The 27,513-nt window shown below is 39.7% G+C and overlaps 1 protein-coding gene across 1 annotated transcript in view; it reads right to left on the bottom strand.

Moving 5' to 3' along the window:
- Positions 1–5,087: 5,087 nt before the first annotated feature.
- Positions 5,088–27,513, bottom strand: part of LOC145978036 (ATP synthase F(0) complex subunit k, mitochondrial-like) — a 56,729-nt gene continuing 34,303 nt past the window's right edge. Inside the window, exon 3 of the mRNA XM_083110431.1 lies at positions 5,088–5,280. Within this exon, the coding sequence (XP_082966557.1) occupies positions 5,194–5,280 (87 nt within the window). The 3' untranslated portion in view covers positions 5,088–5,193. The remainder of the gene's footprint in view (positions 5,281–27,513) is intronic.

Raw genomic sequence — 27,513 nt, 5'->3', positions numbered from 1 at the left:
GTTAGTGGTGAGAGAACTGTGGTAGGGAAACATTGCTGCGTGCATACTTACTTTCTGGATGCACCTCGTAAGTATCTTGCCTCTAAATCCATATGCAGACTCAAACGTTAATGTTGTATGTAATTTTAGTAACCCAGTGTCAAGCTGTCATTTCATAAAATGACATTTCTTTCAGTTTTCCATTTATATCATATCAATCCATAAGATTATATTTTATTTAAAGCCTCTCAGTCTTGTTGACCAGGGCATTCACTTGTTTATCTCAGTTGTCTCAACCTCTGTGGTATGTAAATAATGCACAGTGTTGTGCTTTTTTCCAAACTTCCTGATGTATTCAGGATATAGGAAGTTCCATCAGCCTATGGAGTGAGCTGTTTGCAATAGAGGCAGTAAAAATCACAATTCAGCATTGAGGAAGGTATCCATGGCCTGGGTGATATAGAGGTGAGAGAGACTGAGAGGGGACTGACTTTTGATTTGGATTGAGGAGAGAAGAGGTTAGAGAAAGGAGTTGAGGGAAAGTGAGGCGAGGTGCTGGTCAACCTGCAACAAAGCCTATAGAGGACTTAGTTTATTTTATTCTTCGAAATTATCATCATTCGTCAGATAGACAGGTAATTATCCTAACCCAGCCATGATTCAGGTTCAAAGGTTCATAAAACCCAATGAGTGACCATTGTCTTTTCTAGTTGTTAGTTTTGCTGTTAGGGGTCTAGTTTTAGTTGTGGCTTTCGCACTGCCAAGCATTTAACTCGTCATGTTAATGACGAGTGCTCTCATCGAGGATGAAGGATGAATAAGTTACATCACCCATTGTTTAATTGTGGAAGCAACTGGTTCTGATCCCCATTCTGTAGAATGACACGATATTCCTTCAGTTTCTATTAAAATAATTTAAGTTTCTTTACACATTAAAATTGTGTAGTTTTAGGCATTGTATGTATGCAGTGAATGAAGAAGATATCGACTTTGTTACACTGCACTCATCAGTCTTGTAAACCTGTCGTAAAAATATGCATCTGTTTTACAATTGAAGCTTGCTTATGTGGAAATATGTATGTCATATCCAATGTTGCTTTCATTTATGGAACAGCTACAATTAATGCTTAATTACGAGGCGCATCCAGAAAGTAAGTTTCCCTATTTTTTTTAAAAAAACCAACACAGTTTCAGGAAACCATTTATTGGCAACAGGTACAGCAAAGGTTCAGCTATTTTTCAACATAGCAACCACCAGAATTGAGACACTTGTCGTATCGTGGTATCAACTTTTGGATCCCACTGTCGTAGAACTCTGCTGCCTGTGAATGGAACCAGCGTGTGACAGACGTCTTCAGCTCTTCGTCGTTGCCAAAATGCTCACCGGAGGACAGGAATTTCTTGAGGTGCAAGAAAACGTGAAAATCGCTGGGAGCCAGATCAGGACTGTAAGGTGGATGATCAAACAACCCCCAGCCAAATTCCGTCAAAACGGCTGCTGTGCGCCGAGCCGTATGTGGACAAGCATTGTCATGGAGGAGCACAACACCTGCAGCAAACATGCCACGCCTCTTGTTTTGAATGGCACGTCGCAATTTCCTTAGTGTTTCACAGTAATGTTCAGCATTCACCGTTTCACCTCTGGGGAGGAAGTCAATGAGCAAAATGCCCTTCCTGTCCCAAAACACGGTGCACATCACTTTCTGTACCGACAGCGTCTGTTTGAATTTCTTCTTGACCGGAGATCCACTATGCCGCCAATGCATTGATTGCTGCTTGGTTTCCGGGGTGAAGTGCGAAATCCACGTCTCATCGCCCGTGATGATCCTGTCGAGGAAATCATCGCCGTCATCATGGTACCGTTGCAGGAATGTCAGTGCTGCTCCTGAACGTTTCATTTTGTGTTCGGGTATCAGGTTTTTTGGCACCCACCTGGCACACAATTTTTTGAACAGCAGGCGCTGCGTGACAATCTCATGCAACACGGATCGCGATATCTGCAGAAAAAGGCTACTCAACTCCGTAATCGTGAAGCGACGGTTATCTACGATGCGCTGCCGCACCAGCTCAACCAGATCATCAGTGATGAGGGACGGACACCCACTGCGCTCTTCATCATGGACACTTTGACGACCTTCCGAAAACTGCCGACACCAGCGACGCACCATCTGCTTACTCATAATGTTCGGCCCATAGACCTCACAGAGCTGACGATGAATGTCAATTGGCGCAATGCTTTGTGCATTCAGGAACTTTATCACCGACCGAACCTCGCATGCGGCGGGAGAAGGAATACGAGCTTCCATTTCGGACCACTGCTGCCTCGCTACTGGCATGCGGCGGGAGAAGGAATACGAGCTTCCACTTCGGACCACTGCTGCCTCGCTAATGGCACCGGGCGGGATCTGTCCTCCTGGCATATGATTGATACGTCTTAGCTCTGCTGCGCATGCGCAATTTACACGGCTCATTATGTTTACTTTCACGGGAAAAAAATAGGGAAACTTACTTTCTGGATGCACCTCGTACAATCTTGGTAATGGCGAGCCCAATGGCAATGCAATATATATCCAAATGCAGGGTGTCTATCACAATAACTAATCTAAAATTCTTCACTTTTTCATGACTTTTCTTGACCCTTTTCTTAATATTTACTTAATTGCCCCCTACTTAGGTATATATACACGTTGAAAAATTGTTACAATGTGCAGCTCAAGTACACTGCTTATTTCATGCACACCTGCACTTACTGGTGGAAGTAGAGACAAGCATTCAGCATTGTGTGGGAAAAAAATTCTCAGGACGATGTTTCGCAACATGATTTGACATGAGCACATGTGTAAGTCTGTTGGTGGCGTGCATTTCCAACATTTGCCGTTCCCATGGATTTTGTGACTTACTGAACACACTGCATTTGCTTACTTAACCCTAGCTTACCTGTGCTGTACGAGAAAGTTATTTGCCTCAAAGGACCATGCTTTCTATATCACTAAAATTCAAGAAACCATTTTCTTATTGAAACACTGCTTCCCTTTTTGATTTTATATGTGCCGTCATTTATTAATTACACTGGGGAACAGTGAAATTGCGGCACAGTGTTTGAGAGCTAATTTAGGGCGATTTCATGCTGCTGAATAATGATATAATAATATATTTCCTGAATTGGCTCTAATTTATGAAATAAATGCAACTAAACCAAAATGGCGGAAACATAAGACATACATATAAATGAACTTCCAACAACAATTTAATATTTCTTTTTGTGATTACAATCATTATTATAAAAATAAATTTATATAGGCCTATGATCAAAATAATTAAGAAAATATGTACACAATGAAGTAACAAACGATGTGAAACGTTTTCTATACGATTTCCTGCTGTATTGCTTTTGAGGACAATCCCTCTGTACTGTAAGCACCAACAGTAGTCGGCCATCACGTGACGATCCCACCGTCCCTGGTACCTTTCTTCCATTATCCTTATATCCTGATGGAACTTTTCTCCCCGTTCTTCACTAAAATCACCAACGTTCTCAGGGAATCTGTCAATGTGGCTATGTAGAAAATGTATCTTCATACTCATATTAGCTCCCAATTTCTCAACATTTTTCAACATATTTCCAACTATATCGGGGTACTTTTCTGCTCTGTGATTCCCCAAAAAGTTTTTGACGACGGACACAAAGCTCAGTCAGGCCTCAGATTCGATGTAAGACATGTAAGTTGTAAAATTGGCATCATTTATGAGTGTACGAATTTGTGGTGGTCCGTCAAAGATTCCTGCCTTCAATTTTTCAATACTTAGTCCTGGAAAAGTGTGGCATATATATTTGAAACAATCACCACTTGTATCTAAGGCCTTGACAAACTGTTTTATCAACCCAAGTTTAATATGCAGTGGCGGAAGGATGATTTTGTCCCTATCTATCAGCGGTTCATGAATGATATTAGCTTTTCCCACTAATATTTTCCCTTGGGGCCAAACTTTTATCGTCCAATGCTTTTCTCTAGCACGACTATCCCACAAACATAGGAAACAGGGATACTTTGTGTACCCACTTTGCTGTCCTAGTAAAAAAATCACCATCTTCAAAACCACACACACGAGCCACTTATGTTCAGCATATTCAATTTTTTTCTAAAACCATTTTTATGTTTTGGTATTCTTCCTTAAGGTTTGTTGAGTGTCCGATATATTGCCTAGCAATGCTTCATAAGTTGCCTAGCAACAATTTACAAATAAATAAATAAGTTTATTATGGGAATTTCAGCCCATTATCAAATTTTGATATTACCGAGAAAAGCGTAGAGTAATTTTACCTCCTATATTTTCCATGGTGTGTTTATTTTTATAACTGGAGTCAATTCAACTGAACCAATCATACAATTGTCAATAACAGCTGTTTTGTGTGCTGAAACTGTTATTAAACTTTATGCCGCAAAATAAAATCTTTTTTTTGTTCCCCAGTGTTATAATAATTACAAAAATTATCATCATTGATAAAGAATAATAACCAATTATTGCATAAGTGTCACACAGTTATTTTACCATTTGCAAAAACCATAATATTTTTTTACTAATGCTTTTTTGATTGTAGAGGGGTGGTTGCTTATTAATTATAGTAATTACAAAAATTACCTTCATTGCCAACCCATTGTACACTGTCACTTGCATGAGTGTCTCTTGAAAAACACCCATTCGAAGATGGCACCTGATAGGCCCACCAAGTGCATTTTTACTCCTTTTTGCATTACATTTATGGTTTTATGAAGAAACTTAGTACAGAAATATTGAGAACATTAAGGGAACAATGTTATTTATTTTCAATTTTTTATAAACATTTTCAGTTGAAAAATCGAAAAAAATAGAGGTGGTGGGCATGATAGCAACCCCCACCCCCTCGGGTAAGCTGGAGTTTATTTTGGAGTTGCTTAAGTCCTGGGGTGGGTATCCAGATCTCCCCTCTAAATAAGTTCGATTGGGATTCATAAATAGTTGCACTGAAGGTCGAAAAGTCCAATAATCAGGTTCCTCATCATCAAGTGGCACTGGGAAGTAAAACATGGGAACTTTTAAGGAATGGGATAACAAATTAAATGAATAACTAACATTCATTATATTTATTACACATGATTGTAAACTGATATTACATTAAGACATACAGAATGGGCCAATTTACAATTACTACAAATCTTAAAAGTGGTGTGTACATTACTTAGATTCAACAGGCTTTTTCTTTGGCTTCAACTTGTTGTAGAGTATAAGGACCGCAATGCTGCCCAGTGTAGCTGTAGCAACCTGTAAATACATACAAGGAAAGTGATTTAATACACGAAATAAACTAAATTTGTATTTGTGCTACAAATAATTATATTCAAAATAAATATACAGGGTGGCTACAAAAAAGCAGAAATGAAATTCCCTGACTTTTCCAGGTTTTCCAGGACAAAATTTACATTTTTTCCTGACAATTACAAACTAAACTACATTGATGTTTTTGCAAATAGAAATAATAAACTCACACAGATTCAGGTATGGTTTTGTTAAGTACCAATATTATCTTCTATGAAATTGACTTATTTTCTCTATTCTTTATGATTTGAATTCAAACTGCAAAACAATGAATTGCGAAAATTATTACAATTCACAAGCTAGGGAAGGATTATGGAATTTTGTCATACGCAGTAAGTTTGAAATAAAATACTTGATTATTTTTAAAGTTACGACTAAATGAGATAAGAGTGATTGATTAAGAAATACAATTTGTAATTTATCAGTCTCCTTATACATTCTCGGTACTGTATGTTGATATTTCCACTGAGGTTTGGAACCCTCTGCTTGCAAGAACCATGAATGCGGACTCATTTTTCAATGCATAAAGCTACTTCTCTCCTCTCTGTAAAGCAAACAACTTAACTCTTGCATATAAGTGAAACAATTGAATCGAACAAAATAAAGTGTCATATTTCCTTACATTATCAATGGGATTTCTGCTTCAGTACAGAATATCCAAGTGAAGTACTGTGAAACTGACAACATGCAGTTATACCATTAATGCTGACGAAAAAGGTATGTAGGTATTAGAAATTAACGCAAGGAATTTATAGAATTGCATTGTATAGGTACCTAATTTAGCTAACCACACATTAAAACAGGAACACTATAATAATAAAAGCTTCTGAAAGTTCATATATGAGGGGCATCCTGAAAAAAGCTCCAATGGTGCCTATACGCAGCACTAGTGGTCTGAGAGCGACACACACACATGCAGGCAGAAAGAAGTGGCATGTCGATGTAATCTGGTACAGTTGCAATGCAGCCATTTTAGGACAGTTCTAGGTTAAAGATTGCATTTGTCATACAGTCTCCCACCGACTGCGATGTAGCCTACATTGCACGCTCGGAAGTTGGCACAGAGCCACCAGGAATCGTGTGAGGTGTGCAGACTGGACATCGCGAGTGATAGTAAGGTCAGACGACGGTGCAGACAATTCACGGAAGGCCAATCAAATGTGCACAATCCTATACAGATGAGTACACACGGGCCCTTTGCATCAGTTCAGGTGAGATCTTGGACCACTCCCTGTACAGCCCTGGCCTTGAATGTACAGACTTTCATATCTTTGTTTAACTGAAGAGGTTTCTGGCAGGGCAAGGATTTCACAGCTACACTGCGGTAGAGATAGTTCCAGTCTTTGCTGTCAGACACACATACAAAATTTAGTGCCATGCTATGACAAATGCCAGAACAACGGTGGTGATTATGCCGAAAATTAGGTTAGGACTCACTGTTACTAATGCAATAAATTACAACTGATATTCTTGTTTTATTTATGCCTAATCGGTAGGGACCTTGATATTTTTTTAAAAAAAAATTGGTGCATTTTCTTATTTTTTACTATACAGTGTTATTTTTCCCAAAATTCACATTTTCATTTTAGCGCATTTTCTGGCAAATATCTGAAATTATACCTTCATGGTGTTTTTAAACTACTGTTTCAAATTGTAAGTCACATGGCTTACGCTTCTTCGTGAGAGTTTGATATCTTGAAAGTTATTTTGGAAAAGTTATTTTCCATATCCCTTTTTTAATTTTAAGGTAAAGATTTTAGATAATGGAATTTTCCCTGTATATACTGAAGGGCGCATAATGACAATAAGTGGCGACGCACCCAAAAAATTAAAATCAATCAATCTCAGGTGACAGATACGGATATATTATGGCACCAAAAATTGGCATGATCTTTTTTTGACTTGTTAGTGTTACGTTTACCAAAATTCGCATTTTTGTTTTAGAACATTTATCTGCCAAATATACCGAAACATAATACTCCTTTGTGCTTTTAAACTATTATTTTAAATTGTAGGTTACATGGTCTACGTATTTTCGTGACAAGTTTGATATGTTGGAACAGATTTTTGAGGAAGTAAAAGTAAAGTGATCCCTTGCACTTTTCCATGAAGGAGTTAGGGCCCCACACTTTCTTGATCACGGCTGAAGGTAGGGGTGATGGATGTAATCAGCACCATGCTTCTGACTACCTTTATCCCTCCAAGTTTCCTCAAGGTACCAGCTTCATATGATGCTTGGTGGGAGCAGTTTGAATAGGTGGAAAACATTCTCCACCTCAGGGGATCGACCCCGGGTCTCTTGCATAGTAGTCAGATGCCCTAACAACTGAGCTCCATTATTACTCACTCGACAAATGCCGACGGTGTGCACTTAGCTTGGTAATTCAAAACATATCTCGTGCGACAAATACGAAGATGTGGCTCCCGTGTAGCAGTAGATACGCACTCGATATCCTGTTAGAACCCTGCCACTTTGCTCTGTGATGCAAATGGTTTTGATAGAAGTTGAAAAAATCGTGGGAAATACATGATTTAATGTTGCTGTCGGAACCATGTATAAAACAGGCATTATAGTTTACTCTTGAATAAAATGTTGGAAAACATGCATGTTCTATGTACACAAACATGGCCTAGAAAAGACAAGAATGTTTTCATTTCATGGAATTGTTCATTGTTTTAGGATATTACTTTTAAAAAAATCACTAAAAACGCCAACAATTCGCATTGTGTGCCAAAATCACATTATTTCAAACGGGCGAAAAATTTGTCCAAACATCACTGCACATTCCTAAACATAACTTCACAGCAATAACCATTCTTCACGGTTTTGGCGTTTGTGAAAAATCAATGTCCCCTACTAATTGGAAATTACTTTCTGGCCACCCCTCGTATAAATCAGTAGATGGAAAATTAAAATTTAGCAGGGCTGGCAGAGAAAAGTCAAATCTTGAAGAAAGTTATTTGCTTTTATGATTGAATGATTCGAGTAAATATGATATTAAAATATTTACGTATTTATTATTATTTCATAATATTGGACATTAACCTTACTCAGTGAGAGATTAATGACCATCTCTCATGAGTTTAAACAGACAGGATAGAGAGTGGCGTTAATTTCATTGCAATACTAGTGTTGAAGTAAATTTGAGGTTGGGAGCATGCACTTGCCAATTTTTATAACGTTCACCAATGCACATTTATGTTTCACTTTTTCGTGATAGTATTCAATATATTTGGTTGAATTCTTCTTGATATCTAAGAATAGTGCAATGTCATTGTAAAAGTACGTTAACTTGTGTGAAACCAGTAATATGTCAAGATGATGAAAGAAAATCTTCGTAAGCACTGCTACATTAAATAAGGTGAAGTGAGCCAGAAGAGTAATAAAATTCCAGCAGCATATTTGAAGTCTAAAGCTCTTCTTGTTTATGCATTCAATTTCTGTCGCATGTTGTAGTGAGATACTTTGTCGGGTGGATATATTCGACAAAAATCGTATGTATCAATGTATATTAATAATTAAAAATAAAGGGGGGCGTTCAGGGGTTTGAACCAAGCTTTCCGCTAATTAACTAATAGGCATGTATGTTCATTCCTGTAAATAAAATTTATAAATGTACCATTAGAATTAGACACGGTATTATTCATCGTGTCTACAGTCAAAAATAGTTCGGCCGATGGAAAAGGACGATCAAGTTCCTTTTACATCGGTCTTCATTTACTAGCCAAAATTACCATGACAATTAGGACTCAGAAATCAGAAATCAAGAATCAGGAATCAATAATCAGAAATCAGAACACTGGACACTGAAACATGTTATGACATCATTTAATACATTACTGTTGAGATACTTACAACGTCGCTCGCCTACACAAGCGCCATTAAGAACAACACACTATCGCGGACCCGCGATGCACCGGGTCAAAACAAGTTAGCTGATGGTCGACGTTGTACATAAACGCTATATTCAAGCACCATTTCCTAACCAGTTAAGTTAAAGAAGTCTGAAATCACAAAGCTAGGAATCTAGACTTGGTCCAGAGAAGAGAAAACAGTTTCTCTCTGACCTACAAAGGTGCTGAAACGAGACTCTCTATCTGAAAATTTTAACTGTGAATGCATGTTCCAAAAACTGTCTCTAAGCTGTGAATATCGAACTCCGAATATCGAACTGTGTCCTCGAACTGTCTATGTTGAACTGTGTATTTCGGACTGTGTCTAAAACTCAGTCTGCTAAGTCTTTTCTTCGTCTTTTCCTTCATTCCCGGAAGAATTGTCCTTCACTCTATTGGCCGTCGAACTTTTAGCTCCGCCCACACGTGGTCACTTCTGCATGTAAGGGCGAGAATCTATACACAGAGGGGTGATATTCGCCTAGCACAAAAACACAATAGCACCTTGTTTGAGAGCTGATCTCGAGAAAGAAAAGTATCTTGTTCTAATTAATTTGATTGCTTGTAACGTGTAGCAGTGTTCACGTTACAAGGATGTATATAAACTTAATATTTTCCTTTGTTTGGTATTTATAATTTTTGGGTGTTAATGGTTAATTACCAAGAAAAGAGGAACCCACCTCGTATATAGAGTATACATCCAGATGTTAAATATAAGTTCAAAGAGTTTGTTTCTTTCTGCCAGCAAGCTGAGCTGGAATTTCTTTATCGGTGACAACAATGCGAGAAAACAATCGCTATTGTGTAGAAGCCAGGCAGACTCAACTTTATGTAAACGTTGAAACCGGGAAAAAGACGAAAGATTAGTCTGTCTTTCCCACGCTATATCTGTCGTGTCCCTTGGCGGACAATAATTTAACTAATATCATATTAATCCCTGATTCTTTTACTTCAAGACGGTGTAATCAGAATTTAGTTACGTTAAGGTAAACGAAAGTTATGCCCGCGCAAGACAAAACCTGTATTTAAAAGAAAATTTTGCTTAACATTTTAACGTTGTAAACTTTCTTTCTTTTCTTTGTTGTCTTTTCGCGTGGCCGTTGCAGGGAGAGAGGGGAGTTGGAAGAAGCCTTACTCCCTAGTCAAATTAAATGCTGAGTGTAACAATTAAAATTATATTGCATGTTTAATATCCACAAAAGGGTAAAAATAATAATTTCTGTATATAGCTAATTATGTTCCTCTTTGATATTTTATTAATATGTATTTTATTCAGGGTGGCTACAAACAAGCAGAAATGAAATTCCCTGACTTTTCCAGGTTTTCCAGGACAAAATTTACATTTTTCCCTGACAATTACAAATTAAACTAAATCGATGTTTTTGCAAAATGGAAATAATAAACTCATACAGATCCACGCATGGTTTTGTTAAGTACCAATATCATCTTCTATGAAATTGACTTAATTTCTCTATTCTCTATGATTTGAATTCAAACTGCAAAATAGTGAATTTGGAAAATTATTACAATTCACAAGCTAGGGAAGGATCATGGAATTTTGTCATATGCAGTAAGTTTAAAATAAAATATTCGATTATTTTTAAAGTTACGACTAAATGAGATAAGAGTGAAGAGTGATTGATTAAGAAATACAATTTGTAATTTATAAGTCTCCTTATACATTCTCGGTATTATATGTTGATATTTCCACTGAGGTTTGGAACCCTCTGCTTACAAGAACCATGAGTGCGGACTAATTTTTCAATGCATAATGATACTTCTGTCTTCTCTGTAAAGCAAACAACTTAACTCTTGCATATAAGTGAAACAATTGAATCGAACAAAATAAAGTGTCATATTTCCTTACATTACGAGGGTCACTATTTATATTTTGAGCCTAACAATGAAAAAACAGGAATTTGGCATTGAAAACTGCTTTATTGTTTTTCGAAGTATTCTCGATTATGGTCAATACACTTTTGCATTCGTTCGAACCATTTGTCAAAGCAGTTTTTCCAATCTTCTTGAGACACCTCCATAATATGGTTTTTGAACGCATCAACGGCGTCTTCCGCCGACGAAAATCGTTGTCCACGCAATTTATTCTTGACATTCGGGAACAAGAAGAAGTCATTGGCTGTCAAATCAGGACTGTTCGGCGGATGACCCATCAATTCGATTTTTTGACTGTTCATAAAGTCGGTTGTTAGACGAGATGTGTGACAGCTGACATTGTCTTGATGAAGAATGATCCGACGGCGTTTGTTTGTTTTCCGTATTTGATCAAAGACCTCTGGCAAACAAATTGTTGTGTACCATTCAGAGTTGACCGTTCTACGTTCCTCTAAAGGCACAGTTGCCACATGACCAGTTTTCCCGAAAAAACAGGCGACCATTTGTTTCGATGTGCTTCGAGCGCGAACAACTTTTGTTGGATTGGGTTCATCTTGAAATACCCATACAGTCGACTGCTGCTTATGTTCCGGTTCATATGCATATATCCATGATTCGTCACCTGTTACAATCTTATATACGTCTTTTGAAGCACCACGATTGTATTTATTGAGCATTTGTTTGCACCAATTGACGCGAGCGTCTTTTTGAATTTTTGTCAAATTGCGTGGGATCCAACGAGAACATACCTTTCTCACAGCTAAATGATCATGTAATATTTTTTATATGCTGGTGGAACTAATGCCTATGGTTGCCTCAATCTCACAGTATGTCACATGACGATCTTGCAGTTTTAGGTTTTGCACAGCATCAATGTTTTCTTGAACAACAACTGATTTTGGACGACCTTCGCGAATCTCGTCGGTGAGCGAATGGCGGCCACGATTAAATTCGTTATACCAGCGTTTCACAGTGGCAAAGGATGGGGCTTCATCGCCAAATGTGGAAGTAAGTTGATCGATGCACTCTTGTCTTGATAATCCACGTCGAAAATCGTAAAAAATCATCGCACGAAAATTTTCACGAGTTAATTCCATTTTATTGTTGTCACGCAATCTCCAAGGCAACATAAACAACACAAATCAAGCTATTGACAAAACATTTGAAGTACGTTATGGTCAATAATGCCAGACGATTCCGTGCAAACGTCAAATCGCGCCTAACTTCAATCAGTGTTGCCAAGGCTCAAAATATAAATAGTGACCCTCGTATCAATGGGGTTTCTGCTTCAGTACAGTATATCCAAGTAAAGTACTGTGAAACTGACAACATGCAGTTATACCATTAATGCTGACGAAAAGGGTATGTAGGTTGCCTATTAGAAATTTAACGCAAGGAATTTATAGAATAGCATTGTATAGGTACCTGATTTAGCTAACCACACAGAAAAACTAATAATATAAGCTTCTGAAAGTTCATATACGAGGGGAGTGCTGAAAAAAGCTCCAAACACTAGTGGTTGGAGAGCGACACACACACATGCAGGCAGGAAGAAGTGGCATGTAGCTGTAATCTGGTACAGTTGCAATGCAGCCGTTTTAGGACAGTTCTAAGTTAAAGATTGCAGCTCTCATACCACCGACTGCCATGTAGCCTACATTGCACGCTCAGAATTTGGCACAGAGCCACAAGCAATCGTGTGACGTGTGCAGACTGGATAGTATGGTCAGACGATGGTGCAGACAATTCACGGAAGGCCAGTCGAATGTGCACAACTCAATACAGCTGAGTACACACGGGCCCTTTGCATCACTTCAGGTGAGAGATCTTGAACCACTCCCTGTACAGCCCTCACCTTGAATGTACAAACTTTCATCTCTTTGTTTAACTGAAGAGGTTTCTGGTAGGGCAAGGATTTGACAGCTACACTGTGATAGAGATAGTTCCAGTCTTTGCCGTCTGACAGATATGCCATGGGCATACAAAATTTAGTGCCATGCTACGACGAATGCTAGAACAACGGTGGTGATTATGCCGAAAATTAGGTTAGGACTCACTGTTGCTAATGCAATAACTTACAACTGATATACTAGTTTTATTTAAGCCTAATCGGTTGGGACCTTGAATTTTTTTTCTTTTCAAATTGGTGTATTTTATTTTTTATTTTTTACTATACGGTGTTATTTTCCACAAAATTAACATTTTCATTTTAGCGCATTTTCTGGCAAATATCTGAAATTATACCTTCATGGTGTTTTTAAAGTACTGTTTGAAATTGTAAGTCACATGGCTTACGCCTCTTTGTGAGAGTTTGATATCTTGAAAATTATTTTGGGAAAGTTATTTTCCATACCCCTTTTTTAATTTTATGGTAAGGAATTTTAGATAATGGAATTTTTCCCGTATGAAGGGTGCATATGACCATAAGTGGCGACGGACCCAAAAAATTAAAATCAATCAATCTCACGTGACCGATACACATATATTATGGTACCAAAAATTGGCAATATCTTTTATTGACTTGTTAGTGTTACGTTTCCCAAAATTCACGTTTTTGTTTTAGAACATTTTCCTGCCAAACATACCGAAACTTAATACTCCATTGTGCTTTTAAACTATTATTTTAAATTGTAGGTCACATGGTCTACGCATTTTCGTGACAATTTGATATGTTGGAACAGATTTTTGAGGAAGTAAAAGTAAAGTGCTCCCCTGAACTTTTCCATGAAGGTGTATAGTAGGGGTGTGGAGTTAGGGCCCCACACTTTCTTGATCACGGTTGAAGGTGATGTGATCAGCACCATGCTCCTGGCTACCTTTATCCCTCAAAGTAACCTCAAGGTACCAGCTTCATATGATGCTGGGTGGGTGCCGGAGCAGTTTGAATAGGTGGAAAACAACTCGGTTCTCCCCCGCAGGGGATCGACCCTGGGTTTCTCGCATGGTAGTCAGACGCCCTAACGACTGAGCTCCATTATTTCTCGCTCGACAAATGCCTATGGTGCGCACTTAGCTTGGTAATTCAAAACACATCTCGCGCGACAAATACGAACATGTGGCTCCCGTGTGACTGTAGATACGCACGCGATCTCCTGTTAGAACCCTGCCACTTTGCTCTGTGATGCAAGTGGTTTTGATAGAAGTTGAAAAAATCGTGGGAAATACATGATTTAATGTGGCTGTCAGAAATATTCCATGTACGTATAACTCTATAGTTTACTCTTGAATAAAATGTTGAAAATCTTGCATATTCTATGTACACAAACATGGCCTAGAAAAGTCAAGAATGTTGGATTTCATGGAATTTTTCGTTGTTTTAGGACATTTCTTTTAAAAAATCGCTAAAAACGCCAACAATTCGCATTTTATGCCAAATTCGCATTACTTCGATATTTCGAACGGGCGAAAAATGTGTCCAGACATCACTGCACATTTCTAAGCATAACTTCCCAGCAATTACCATTTTTCACGGTTGTGGCGTTTGCGAAAAATCAATGTCTCTTCTAATTGGAAATTACTTTCTGACCACCCCTCGTATAAATCAGTAGATGGAAAGTGAAAATTTAGCAGGACTGGCAGAGAAAAGTCAATTCTTGAAGAAAGTGATTTGCTTTTATGATTGAATAATTCGAGTAAATACGAGTATGATATTAAAATATTTACATATTTATTATTAGTAATTTATTTCATAATATTGGACATTAACTTTACTCAGTGAGAGATTAGTGACCATCTCTCACGAGTTTAAAGAGACAGGACAGAGTGGCGTTAATTTCATTGCAATACTAGTGTTGCGGTAAATTTGAGGTTGGGAGCATGCACTTGCCTATTTTTATAACGTTCATCAATGCAGATTTATGTTTCACTTTTTCGTGATAGTATTCAATATAAATCCCATTTAGTTGGATTCTTCTTGATATCTAAGAATAGTGGAATGTCATTGTAAACGTATGTTAACTTGTGCAAAACCAGTAATACGTCAGGATGATGAAAGAAAACATTTGTAAGCACTGCTACATTAAATAAGGCAAAGTGAGCCAGAAGAGTAATAAAATTCCAGCAGCATATTTGCAGTCTAAAGCTCTTCTTGTTTATGCATGCGCTTTTTGTTGGATGTTGCAGTCAATGCAATTTCTGTCGCATGTTGTAGTGAGATACTCGGTCGGGTGGAGATATTCGACAAAAATTGTATGTATCAATGGAACTTATTTGTTTCCATGTTCCTTCAGTTTGCCCAACAAAATGCCTTACTACGACGTCCGATAACTATCGGACGGCCCCACCCGCTCGTATCCCCTCCATCTGTTGACAAGTCCCCTTACTACTCCCATACGGACAAGAAAAAATGATAATTCAATGCATTTTCCACGTAATATTTAGAGGCTTAGCCTTTACTCCCCCGATGATACCATATGGTATCATCAAAGTAAGGTCGTACTGGCCCGATGATACCATATGGTATCATGGTGCTGTTTACGAAATTAATGTGCTTTTTGGACCTTCATACTCTTATGTTTGGGTGGAAACTCTGACACAGGTCTGGAGCAAGCCTGGGAAATTCATATTGAAGACCAACCTACCCCCTCTCCGCAACATATCCATGCCACATTTCCGAACAGAGTTTCATATTTTGGCTCATTATTCAACTTGTATGGCACCCAGGAATATGAAACATGTTTCAATCTCTTTGGAAACGTCCATTCTTTGAAGAGAATACTAAGGTTTGCGCCCTCTTCCCAAAATAGCGGGAGAAGACAGGGCAAATTGCAGATATTTTTTTAAATTCAGTGGTCGTGCCCCCAAGCCCCCCTTCCTCAGTTCGGTGTTCTGAATTGTACACGGTTGCATGCTATGATGTTTTAGCTGCAAAACAAAACTTATCCGAAGTACATTGCTCTCATATTGCGCGAGTTATAACAAATTTCCTCCAAAAATGCAAATTACCTTATTTTCGTAAAAAAAAAATAATTACATTTTGGCTTATTATTCAACTTGTATTGCACCCAAGAACATGAAACATGTTTCATTCTCTTGAAAAATGCCCATTCTTTGAAAGGAATACTAAATTTCGCGCCTTCTTAACAAATAGCGGGAGAAGAGGAGGCAAACTCCAGATTTTTATTGTTTTTTTATTGAAATTCGGGGGTCGCGCCCCCAAAACCCCCTTCCTCGGTTCGGCGTTCCGAATTGTACACGGTTACATGCTCTGATGTTTTAGCTGAAAAACAAAACTTATTCCAAGTAGATTGCTCCCATAGTGCCCGAGTTATAAAAATTTTCTTCCAAAAATGCAAATTACATATTTCTCGTAACAAAAAAAAAAATAATAATAACATCTTGGCTTATTATTGTATGGCACCCAAGAACATGAACCATGTTTCATTCTCTTGAGAAATTTCCATTCTTTGAAAAGAATGCTAAAGTTCGCGCCTTCGCCCGCAAATAGCGGAAGAAGAGGGGGCAAACTCCAATTTTTATGTTTTTTCCATTGAAATTCAGGGGGATGTGCCTGCCCCCAGCCGCCCTTTTTCGGTCCGGTGTTCTGAATTGTATACGGTTGCATGCTATGATGCTTTAGCTGAAAAACAAAACTTATCCGAAGTAGATTGCTCCCATAGTGCCCGAGTTATAACAAATTTCCTCCAAAAATACAAACTACTTATTTTTCGTAAAAAAATAAATCACATTTTGGCTTATTATTCAATTTGTATGGCACCCACGAGCATGAAACATGTTTCATACTCTTGAGAAATATCAATTCTTTGAAAAGAATACTAAAGTTCGCGCCATCTTAGCAAATAGCGGGAGAAGAAGGCGCAAACTCCAATTTTTTTTCATTGAAATTCGGGGGTCGCGCCCCCCAAACCCCCCTTCCTCGGTTCGGCGTTCTAAATTATATAAGGTTGCATGCTCTGATGTTTTAGCTGCAAAACAAAACTTATCCGAAGTAGATTGCTCCCATAGTGCCCGAGTTATAACAATTTTCGTCAATAGAGTGTTCGAATTCAATGAAGACGAAATTCCCTGACATTTCCCTGACTTTTTTTGACACCTCAAATTCCCTGACTTTTCCCGGTTTTCCAGGTTTTCCAGGTCTGTCGCCACCCTGTTTATTGTAATGTAAAATTGAGGTAAAGATAAAAGTTGGTAAATCCTTCACGGCACCGAGAAATCCTATATAAGCAACAAAGCTCGGTGGCCCGTGGCCTTTTGTATTCGAACTCCAGATAAATACGGAACTCGTATTACCGTCTTTTCTTTTCACACCCATATTTCTGCGCTTACTTCCACGTCGCTACTAGGAATTAGTTTATTCTGGATTATCGTTAGGACAATTACTTAGCTCTTCTGGTCAGAAGGCTTATGTTCTCTCGGTTCTATGCTCCTGGTCAGGAGATATAATTGAGAGGATTGTGATTGTCGTAGGATACACCAGAATTCGGGATCGGTCGATAGACTGTTAGTAGTCAACGTTTGTGTCCCTGGTCAGGGAACACCTTTTCTTATTCTGTGGTCACGGATTAATTTTCAGTTCTCTGGTCAGAGGCTGAAAAGAGAAAAGGAAGTTGGGTACTTAACTGAATATCGACAGAACCTAGTGGGAAAAAGGATTGTCGATTACTTATAGAATCTTGGTCAAGATCTATAAGTACATTGAGAACCTTTGACCTAGAATTACGAGGGACCTTACATCGAGGATTGAAGAAGCCGGAATAACCCGAACCTTGAGCCGAGGAGACCCAAGCCCCGAAGCGATACTGAGTGTGAAGCCGAGGCTCAATAGACCCATCGAACCAAGTACGATCCAGGGCGGATCCTTACAAGTGGCGCCCAACGTGGGGCTCGTAGTATATATCCGGTGGTTGTTCAGAAATTACGAAACATCGAGATGGCAACAAGAAAGTCTAAATGCAATTCATTGCCGACGATTGTAGAGGAACATGGGATTTTGCACTTTGATTGTTGCTCCGATCAAGATGAAGATAAAGGGGCATTTAGGTGCATTTCCTGCAGCCAGTGGAGGCATTTCGTTTGCGAATTTGAGGCTGAAACCGTGGAAGGGCAAAATTTAGATGCCATCCGGTGTAAAGGTTGCCAGGGCGATGACGATGAGAATAAGGAACCTGCTATTGAACTTCCTCCGTGGTTGACAGTTTAGTCCGAAATGGAAGAAAAGGAAAGAAAGAAAGAGAAAGCAGAAGAAGAAAGGAAACGTCAAATAGAAAAGGCTGCAGAGGTAAAAGCTCGGAAGGCGGAAGAGAAAGCTAAAAAAATCGCTGAAGAGAACAGGTGGCAACAGTTCTGGAGTATGTTAAGAGAAGAGAAAGCCGAAGAAGAAAGAAAACGACAAGAAGAGAAAGCAGAAGAAGAAAGAAAGCGACAAGAAGAGAAAGCCGAAGAAGAAAGAAAACGACAAGAAGAGAAAGCAGAAGAAGAAAGAAAGCGACAAGAAGAGAAAGCAGAAGAAGAAAGAAAACGACAAGAAGAGAAAGCCGAAGAAGAAAGAAAACGACAAGAAGAGAAAGCCGAAGAAGAAAGAAAGCGACAAGAAGAGAAGGCAGAAGAAGAAAGAAAACGACAAGAAGAGAAAGCAGAAGAAGAAAGAAAGCGACAAGAAGAGAAGGCAGAAGAAGAAAGAAAACGACAAGAAGAGAAAGCAGAAGAAGAAAGAAAGCGACAAGAAGAGAAAGCAGAAGAAGAAAGAAAACGAAAAGAAGAGAAAGCAGAAGAAGAAAGAAAGCGACAAGAAGAGAAAGCAGAAGAAGAAAGAAAGCGACAAGAAGAGAAAGTAGAAGAAGAAAGACAGCGACATGCTGATAGATCGGAAAATGAAGAACGGTGGAAACAGCTGCATGAAACTCTAAGCAGGGAACAGTCCCAAAATAATGAGAAATGGGAAGTACTGCACACAACGCTTACAGTTGAGCGAGAGCGTGAAATGGAAGGAATTACTCGTTCCATGGACACTCTGGGAGTGAGTGTAACCGAGATTAAGGAACAGATGACTGCTTATCTAGGGAAAAATGAGGAAGTGAGTTCTAAGGTTGCTGAGTGCTTCGAGAGGTTAGAGAATTTTGCTGAAGAACTACGTCAAGGAGAAAGTAAGGCTTCCTCTTTTTGTGAAGAGATAAATACTAGTATTTCCAGCTTCCGAGAAGAAGTTACCCACAATATAACCAGCGTTCGTGAAGATGTGGACAACATTGCAAAGAATAACACTTGTGTGGCCACCGAGTTACGTCAGCTGAAATTAAACGTGGAACAAAACATAAGCTCCCTGAGAGACAGGCTTCAAGGACTTCACGTAGATTCATCTCAACAGGAAACCGCTGTTAAGTCACCTTATCGCTTTGATAACCATCAGTCAGCTGGAGAGACGTCAGATTACGTTGAGTGTGAGGGTGCACGTGGACCTCCGAATAAGAGAAAGATCTCAAGGAAGAATAATGATAGGCCCACAGTGGAAGATCAAATTGTTCGAGGTATGGAAGAAAGAATTAATCACAGTAAAGTTGTGACCTCCATTGGAAACTCTGATGCTGGAAGGTTTGGAAAAACCTCGAAGACAGAAAAAAATCGGAAGAGACGTTCTTGTGATTCATCTTCGGAGGACGAAAGACCACCGGGAAGGATTCGTCGAAAGAGGCGGAAACCTGGAAGGAATTCAACTCCATCTTCAGACTCGGAATTAGATAAAAAAATCGGAGGACGATATGTCAAATTACCTCGAATATCTGACTTAAATCAACTCCCTAAGTTCAGTGGTAACATTGAAGCTCAAAGTGCACAGAAGTACTTGAAGGAACTAAATGTTAACTTTGAGCTTATGCAAGTTCCAGAGAAATATCGTCTCCAGTTACTATCCAGATTGTTTACCGGACAAGCCGAGCATTGGTTCCAGGCCCATTACGAAGAGTTTAGGGACTACAATGGATTTTGTAAAAAGTTCACTGCTACATTTGCTTCAGAGGAAGCAAAGCAAAGACAATTGGACGTCTTGAGAAATAGAAAGTACACTAAAGGCTCCAATCAAACCATGGAAGAGTATGCGTGGGGAATCTATGCTGGGTTTAAGAATCTTTCTCCAGTACTCATAGAAAGTGAGGTCTTGAATTTGATAATTAAACAGATGTCTTATAAAGTCAGACAACTTTGCCTCGTTAACCCACCGAAGACAATGGAAGAGTTAGCAGTGTTCCTGAAAAGTTATGAAGTGAATGAGGAGGCCGAAAGCTGGAGAACAGATTGGTTCAAGAGAAATGAAGCTGGGAACAGTAATAATGGAAGGTTTAGAAATCAGCAACCAATACAGAGAAATGCAGCAGTGAGACAAGTCGTCCGAGAAAACCACGTACCTGCGGGAAGAAATATTAACAACAACGTCCGTAACCATGAAGAACCAAGGACAGGTAATAATGGTTACCGTCAAACTAGGGAGTTTAGAGGAAGGACGTGGTATAGAAGTCGACCTAATAGACAAGAACCCAGATCTGATCCCGAGACGAGAGCACCAGAAGGAGGTTACGTCGAGAGAAGAAGAAACTCAGCATCTCCTCCTCGAAGAAGAGAGTACAATTCTCCTAACCGGCAATTCATGACTTCAGGATCTCAGACATATGAATCAGAGTTACCGAGGACCTTCGAGCAACAACAAGCTGTTGATCAGACTCGTCAGTTCTATTGGAGCGCTCCAGTGGTTCCCTCTAACCAAGGTTTAAATGGGAATCTTGCTTAAGTTCCGTTCCGCTTGGGCAAGGAAGTAGTAAGGAACGAATAATATCCAATGGCGAAACTTTTAACAGGGCTTACGAAATCCATTACAGCTACTCCTTAACCAAAGTAGAAGAGAAAGCTGTAGAAGAAGGGATTAAGAGGTCTGTTGAATTAACTACTTTCCATAGTACGCCCAAAGTTAAAGCTCAAGTTGCAGACATTCCTGTCGTTTGCTTACTCGACACTGGGAGCGAGGCTTCGTTGTTAAATTTCGACATTTGGATGGAACTACTTGAGAAATACAGGGGAATGAAACTACAGAAGGATCCAGAAATTCGAATAGTTGGAGTAACCGGTTCGAATCGGATAAGGATTTGTGGGAGAAGGAATATTAGCATTAAATTTGGAGACCAAGAATTGAACACTGAAGTATTTGTGATAAAGAAGTTAGGTGTTGATGTTTTACTGGGCATGCCGTTTCTTAAGCCCTATGGAGCCAATATCTGTTTGTTGGAGAACGAGTTGACACTGCAAAGTAGCTGCACCCCGCTCACTGTTAATATAGATTACGACGGAGGCAAGGAAGCCAGAGTAAACGTCGCTGTGTTGGATAAGTGGAGTGCCAGTGAAGATAAAATTAGGGAAAAGGTTGAAGAAAGTCAGTTCTTGTCCAAGAGTGAACAGGATAGTTTGTTCCATTTGCTTATGAAATATCACCATGTATTTTCAGAAAGACCTGGCTGTGCTAGAGACGTTCAGTGTGAGATATGGTTGAAGGATTTAGAGCCAGTGTTTAGGAAGCCTTATCCGATCCCTGTTGCCAAGCGTGAAGCTTTAGAAAAGGAACTAAATCTATGGAAGGAATGGGGAGTCATTCAACCTTCGAATTCTGCCTATTTGAATCCTTTGATAGTAGTGGATAAGCCTCAAGGACAAATACGCCCGTGCATTGATTTTCGCCAGCTCAACAACAAAATGATAGTTCCAAGAAGCTCCGTCGAACCCATCCACGAGTCTTTGCAACGTTTCCGAGGATCCAGGTACTTTTCCAGCTTGGATCTCGCGTCTGGCTACCTTCAAGTAAAAATACACCCTGGCCACAGAAAATACACCGCTTTTTCTTATCGAGGTCGCTTATATGAATTTACTCGGATGCCTTTTGGACTTTCGAATGCGGTCAGCACTTTTGTCTCAGTCATGCACAAATATTTTGGTCCAGAGAGTGAGGAGTATCTTACCGTGTATCTGGATGATTTACTTGTTCACTCCAAGACGCTTCTAGAGCATTTACAGCATTTACAATTGGTCATAGAACGATTGAGAGAATGTGGGATGACCATTAAATTAAGGAAATGTGAATTTGTCAAAAAGGAGATTCGCTTTTTAGGGCATATAGTATCAGGAGAAGAAGTAAAACCTGACCCTGCTGGTAATGAAGCCATTTTGAGATTTCCTCGGCCAGCCTGTAGGAAAGACCTCCGGAAGTTCTTAGGTCTTGCTAATTGGAGAAGAACATTTTACCCTGGATTAGCACAGGATGTAGAACCCTTAAGTCACCTCCTAAGGAAGGATGTTAAGTGGAGCTGGGGTGAAGAGGAAGAACAGGCGTTCCAGAAAATTAAGATTACGTTAGTTACTACTGGTGCATTGTCTCAGCCAGACTTTAATTTAAGCTTTTGTCTACAGTGCGACGCCTCTGCTAAAGGGCTAGGCTGCATATTGTTCCAAGAACCAGAGGGTGGCGAGAAAATTGTAAATGTTATCCAATATGCAAGTCGAAAACTGAGGAACAATGAGAGACATTATTCCATCCATGAACTGGAGTGTCTGAGTATCATTTTTGGTGTGGAGAAATTTTCTGTTTATCTAAAAGGCCAATCATTTAAAATATACTCGGACCACAAGGGACTCGTCTGGTTAAAAAACTCTCAGGATCTTAATAGCAGGTTAACTAGATGGGCTTTGAAACTACAGGCTTACCAATTCCAGATTATTTACGTCAGAGGAAAGGATAATGAGATAGCTGACACTCTTTCCCGGTATCCTGTGTCCGATTCACCAGAAGGAGATATTCCGAAGACACTTTTTAAGGTGAACTATATTTGGCAAGAACGGGAAGAAACTGAGGAACTGGAAAAGTGGATTGAAGCTCAGAGGGAGGACTTGTTTTGTCAAAGCATCTTGAGCATCTTGGAAGCTCCAGAAGAGACTGATACCATTACTCAAGGTAGAACTAGGAAGAATTATTGTCTACATGGAGGTTTATTGTTCAGAAGAGTTCAGGGTGAATCCATTATTTGGAAGCTTTGTGTGCCGGCAATATTTGTTTCCCAGATACTTAGAGAAAATCACGATAACCTAGGACACTTTGGCATTACAAAAACCAAAGCTAAAATAAAATATAGATATTTTTGGCCCAAACTATCCGGAGATGTTATTCGGTATGTTAAGGACTGTGAGATGTGTGCCAAGACAAAAATGGATAAGATAGGAATCCTGAGAGAGAAGCTTCACATTTCACCCAAGGACCCTCATGAGATGCTGTCTATTGATATTATAGGCCAGCTACCAACTTCCCATGGGTTCTCCTACATTTTTACCGCCGTTGACATTGGCACGAAATTCGTTTCGGCCTATCCTCTGAGGAGAGCTACATCTCAGGAGATCGTGAACTTATTGGAGAAGACGTATTTTGCTCACTATCCTCGAGTAAAAGTCATCCTCTCAGACCGAGGTACCCAGTTCACTTCGACAACCTGGAGCGAGTATATGAGAAGGAAGGGCATTACTCATGTCTGCACTACAGCCTATCATCCCAGCAGTAATGTGGTAGAGAGAATGAACCAAGAAGTCGTCCGTCTTTTGCGGCTGTTTTGCTACAGAGAGCATACTCGTTGGGCCACCTTCATCAATGATTTGGTTTGGTTATTGAACAATTCCGTCTCCTCTGTTACGGGATATGCTCCTTCTGAAATTTTCTTCAATAGAGCCATCCCGGAGGAAACTCAAGAAAGGTTTTATTGGCCTGTACCACAGGATGAGAAGACGACTTGGGCCTTTAAATTATATCAAGCTCAAGGGAGAGAAAAAGCCCAACAGAAGAAGAGAAGAGTGAAGAATCAAGGACAAGCATTGATCTTGAAGGAAGGAGATCTGGTCCTAGTGAAGAACCGTAAGCTGAGCTCCAGTCGTCTCCAAACCATCTCCAAACTCTTCGAGGTGTACGTCGGTCCATACATCGCTACCCAGATGAGGGACAACTCCGCACTTCTCCTGCAGCCGTCTACAAAGGAGCCTATAGATCGGGTTAACTACCAGAACCTAAAGAAGTTCACCTGCTCCCAGGAACGACGGAGAGAAATACTCGGAGAAAGCCAGATTTCTTGTGACTAGTGTGGAACGTCAAGAGTTGTCAGTGAATTGTTTATGAACATTAAGTGAAGTTTTGAAAATTTTCACAATTTTTCTATGAAAGAGAAAATTGTTCAAATTTTCTCGTAGGAAGCGGGGCAATTGTAACGTGTAGCAGTGTTCACGTTACAAGGATGTATATAAACTTAATATTTTCCTTTGTTTGGTATTTATAATTTTTGGGTGTTAATGGTTAATTACCAAGAAAAGAGGAACCCACCTCGTATATAGAGTATACATCCAGATGTTAAATATAAGTTCAAAGAGTTTGTTTCTTTCTGCCAGCAAGCTGAGCTGGAATTTCTTTATCGGTGACAACAATGCGAGAAAACAATCGCTATTGTGTAGAAGCCAGGCAGACTCAACTTTATGTAAACGTTGAAACCGGGAAAAAGACGAAAGATTAGTCTGTCTTTCCCACGCTATATCTGTCGTGTCCCTTGGCGGACAATAATTTAACTAATATCATATTAATCCCTGATTCTTTTACTTCAAGACGGTGTAATCAGAATTTAGTTACGTTAAGGTAAACGAAAGTTATGCCCGCGCAAGACAAAACCTGTATTTAAAAGAAAATTTTGCTTAACATTTTAACGTTGTAAACTTTCTTTCTTTTCTTTGTTGTCTTTTCGCGTGGCCGTTGCAGGGAGAGAGGGGAGTTGGAAGAAGCCTTACTCCCTAGTCAAATTAAATGCTGAGTGTAACAATTAAAATTATATTGCATGTTTAATATCCACAAAAGGGTAAAAATAATAATTTCTGTATATAGCTAATTATGTTCCTCTTTGATATTTTATTAATATGTATTTTATTGTAATGTAAAATTGAGGTAAAGATAAAAGTTGGTAAATCCTTCACGGCACCGAGAAATCCTATATAAGCAACAAAGCTCGGTGGCCCGTGGCCTCTTGTATTCGAACTCCAGATAAATACGGAACTCGTATTACCGTCTTTTCTTTTCACACCCATATTTCTGCGCTTACTTCCACGTCGCTACTAGGAATTAGTTTATTCTGGATTATCGTTAGGACAATTACTTAGCTCTTCTGGTCAGAAGGCTTATGTTCTCTCGGTTCTATGCTCCTGGTCAGGAGATATAATTGAGAGGATTGTGATTGTCGTAGGATACACCAGAATTCGGGATCGGTCGATAGACTGTTAGTAGTCAACGTTTGTGTCCCTGGTCAGGGAACACCTTTTCTTATTCTGTGGTCACGGATTAATTTTCAGTTCTCTGGTCAGAGGCTGAAAAGAGAAAAGGAAGTTGGGTACTTAACTGAATATCGACAGAACCTAGTGGGAAAAAGGATTGTCGATTACTTATAGAATCTTGGTCAAGATCTATAAGTACATTGAGAACCTTTGACCTAGAATTACGAGGGACCTTACATCGAGGATTGAAGAAGCCGGAATAACCCGAACCTTGAGCCGAGGAGACCCAAGCCCCGAAGCGATACTGAGTGTGAAGCCGAGGCTCAATAGACCCATCGAACCAAGTACGATCCAGGGCGGATCCTTACATGCTCACAACTCAATTTTTATTGCTCACAACTGGGACACTTCGTTAAAGTTATGCCTTCCTTGGCTGCCAAAATCCCACTGAAGCGAAGAGATACGAAGAGAAATGTTCAGGCAGGGTTGTAGTTCAAGATTCTGTGCTATTTACTCTTGTCAATTTGCTGTCACTGAGCCAGACTGGCGGGCGGTGATCGTGGAATTTATGACGTCTCGTCCAGGCCGCCATGTGTAGGGCAATTGTCTTGATTCTGAGCCTGGCCACCTGCAAACTCTCACGAGAACAGAGGATCTTTGTTTCCGACGAAGGGCAAAGTCTTTATTGGGTTTTTAAATTTTAAAATGCCCGAAGTTCCACGATAGGCTCCATCTGGGCTTGAATTTATGTTGACGTGAGCCGAATTTGGATGAATTTGGACGGGACAGATATGGGAGTTTATTGCGAGACACACTGGTTCCTTCACCTTGGAGTAGGGGCGGTGATATATGCGGGGCTTCATGGGAAAGAACGCCGTCTTTTCTCGGAGAGCAGAAAAATGAGATCTTGGGGGGGGGGGGGGGGGGGCGTAGAAAGACCGATGTTAGACGTTAATGATAGTTGGTGCATCGGTTATACATCCCGCTGCTCCCGAATAAAATTTGCTGAAATGTAGTGAAGCAAATTTTTCGGCTAGCTGTTGCGTTACCTCCTGCAGGACTTCTGGTGTGTCTTGCCTCGTGATGTTAACTTAGGTCAGAATGTAACCCTAGAACCCGTAGATTTAAGTGTTCGGGTCACATCTGCCTCTCTCTTTCGTTCTCCCATTGCCGTAGTTCTCCGCTGCCGCTTCTTCTCCTGTCTGGATTGGCTCTGGGCAAGTGAGTTGTGCCCTCGCTGCTTCATTTGGTGTCCATGGCATCTTCTTCCCTCTTCCAACTGCTAACTCAGGTGTCGAGTGGCTCAGGAGTAGGGTTGGTAATAATGGTGGGCTGCCCTCATTGCATAGTCATCTTGGAGTAGTAGCCTGTCCTGGCCTCTTCTTCTGCCATCTGGTCTGCCTGGCTGGAACTCCCGTATCGACTGGAGAAATGTGGCCGGGGTCTCCTGTGCATCGGTTATAAATGGAGCCTATTTGTTTCAATGTTCCTTCAGTTTGCCCAACAAAATGCCTTACTATCACTTTTTCGTGATAGTATTCAATATATTTGGTTGGATTCTTCTTGATATCTAAGAATAGTGCAATGTCATTGTAAAAGTATGTGAACTCGTGCAAAACCAGTAATACATCAAGATGATGAAAGAAAACCTTCGTAAGCACTGCTACATTAAATAAAGTGAAGTGAGCCAGAAGAGTAATAAAATTCCAGCAGCGTATTTGCAGTCTAAAGCTCTTCTTGTTTATGCATTCGATTTTTGTTGGATGTTGCAGTCCATGCAATTTCTGTCGCATGTTGTAGTTAGATACTTTGTCAGGTGGATATATTCGACAAAAATCGTATGTATCAATGGAACCTATTTGTTTCCATGTTCCTTCAGTTTGCCCAACAAAATGCATTACTACGATGCCCGACAACTATCGGACGGCGCCACCCGCTCTTATCCCCTCCATCTGTTGACAAGTCGCCTTACTACTCCCCTACGGACAAGAAAAAATGATAATTTAATGCATTTCCCACGTAATATTTAGAGGCTTAACCTTTACTCCCCCGATGATACCATATGGTATCATGGTGCTGATTATGAAATGAATGTGCTTTTTGGATCTTCATACT

The sequence above is a fragment of the Lepisma saccharinum genome, chromosome 24, assembly GCF_977018435.1.
Source record: "Lepisma saccharinum chromosome 24, izLepSacc3.1, whole genome shotgun sequence".
NCBI lineage: Eukaryota > Metazoa > Arthropoda > Insecta > Zygentoma > Lepismatidae > Lepisma > Lepisma saccharinum.
Note: the sequence above shows the minus strand (reverse complement) of the source record. Positions and strands in the feature narration are given on the sequence as shown.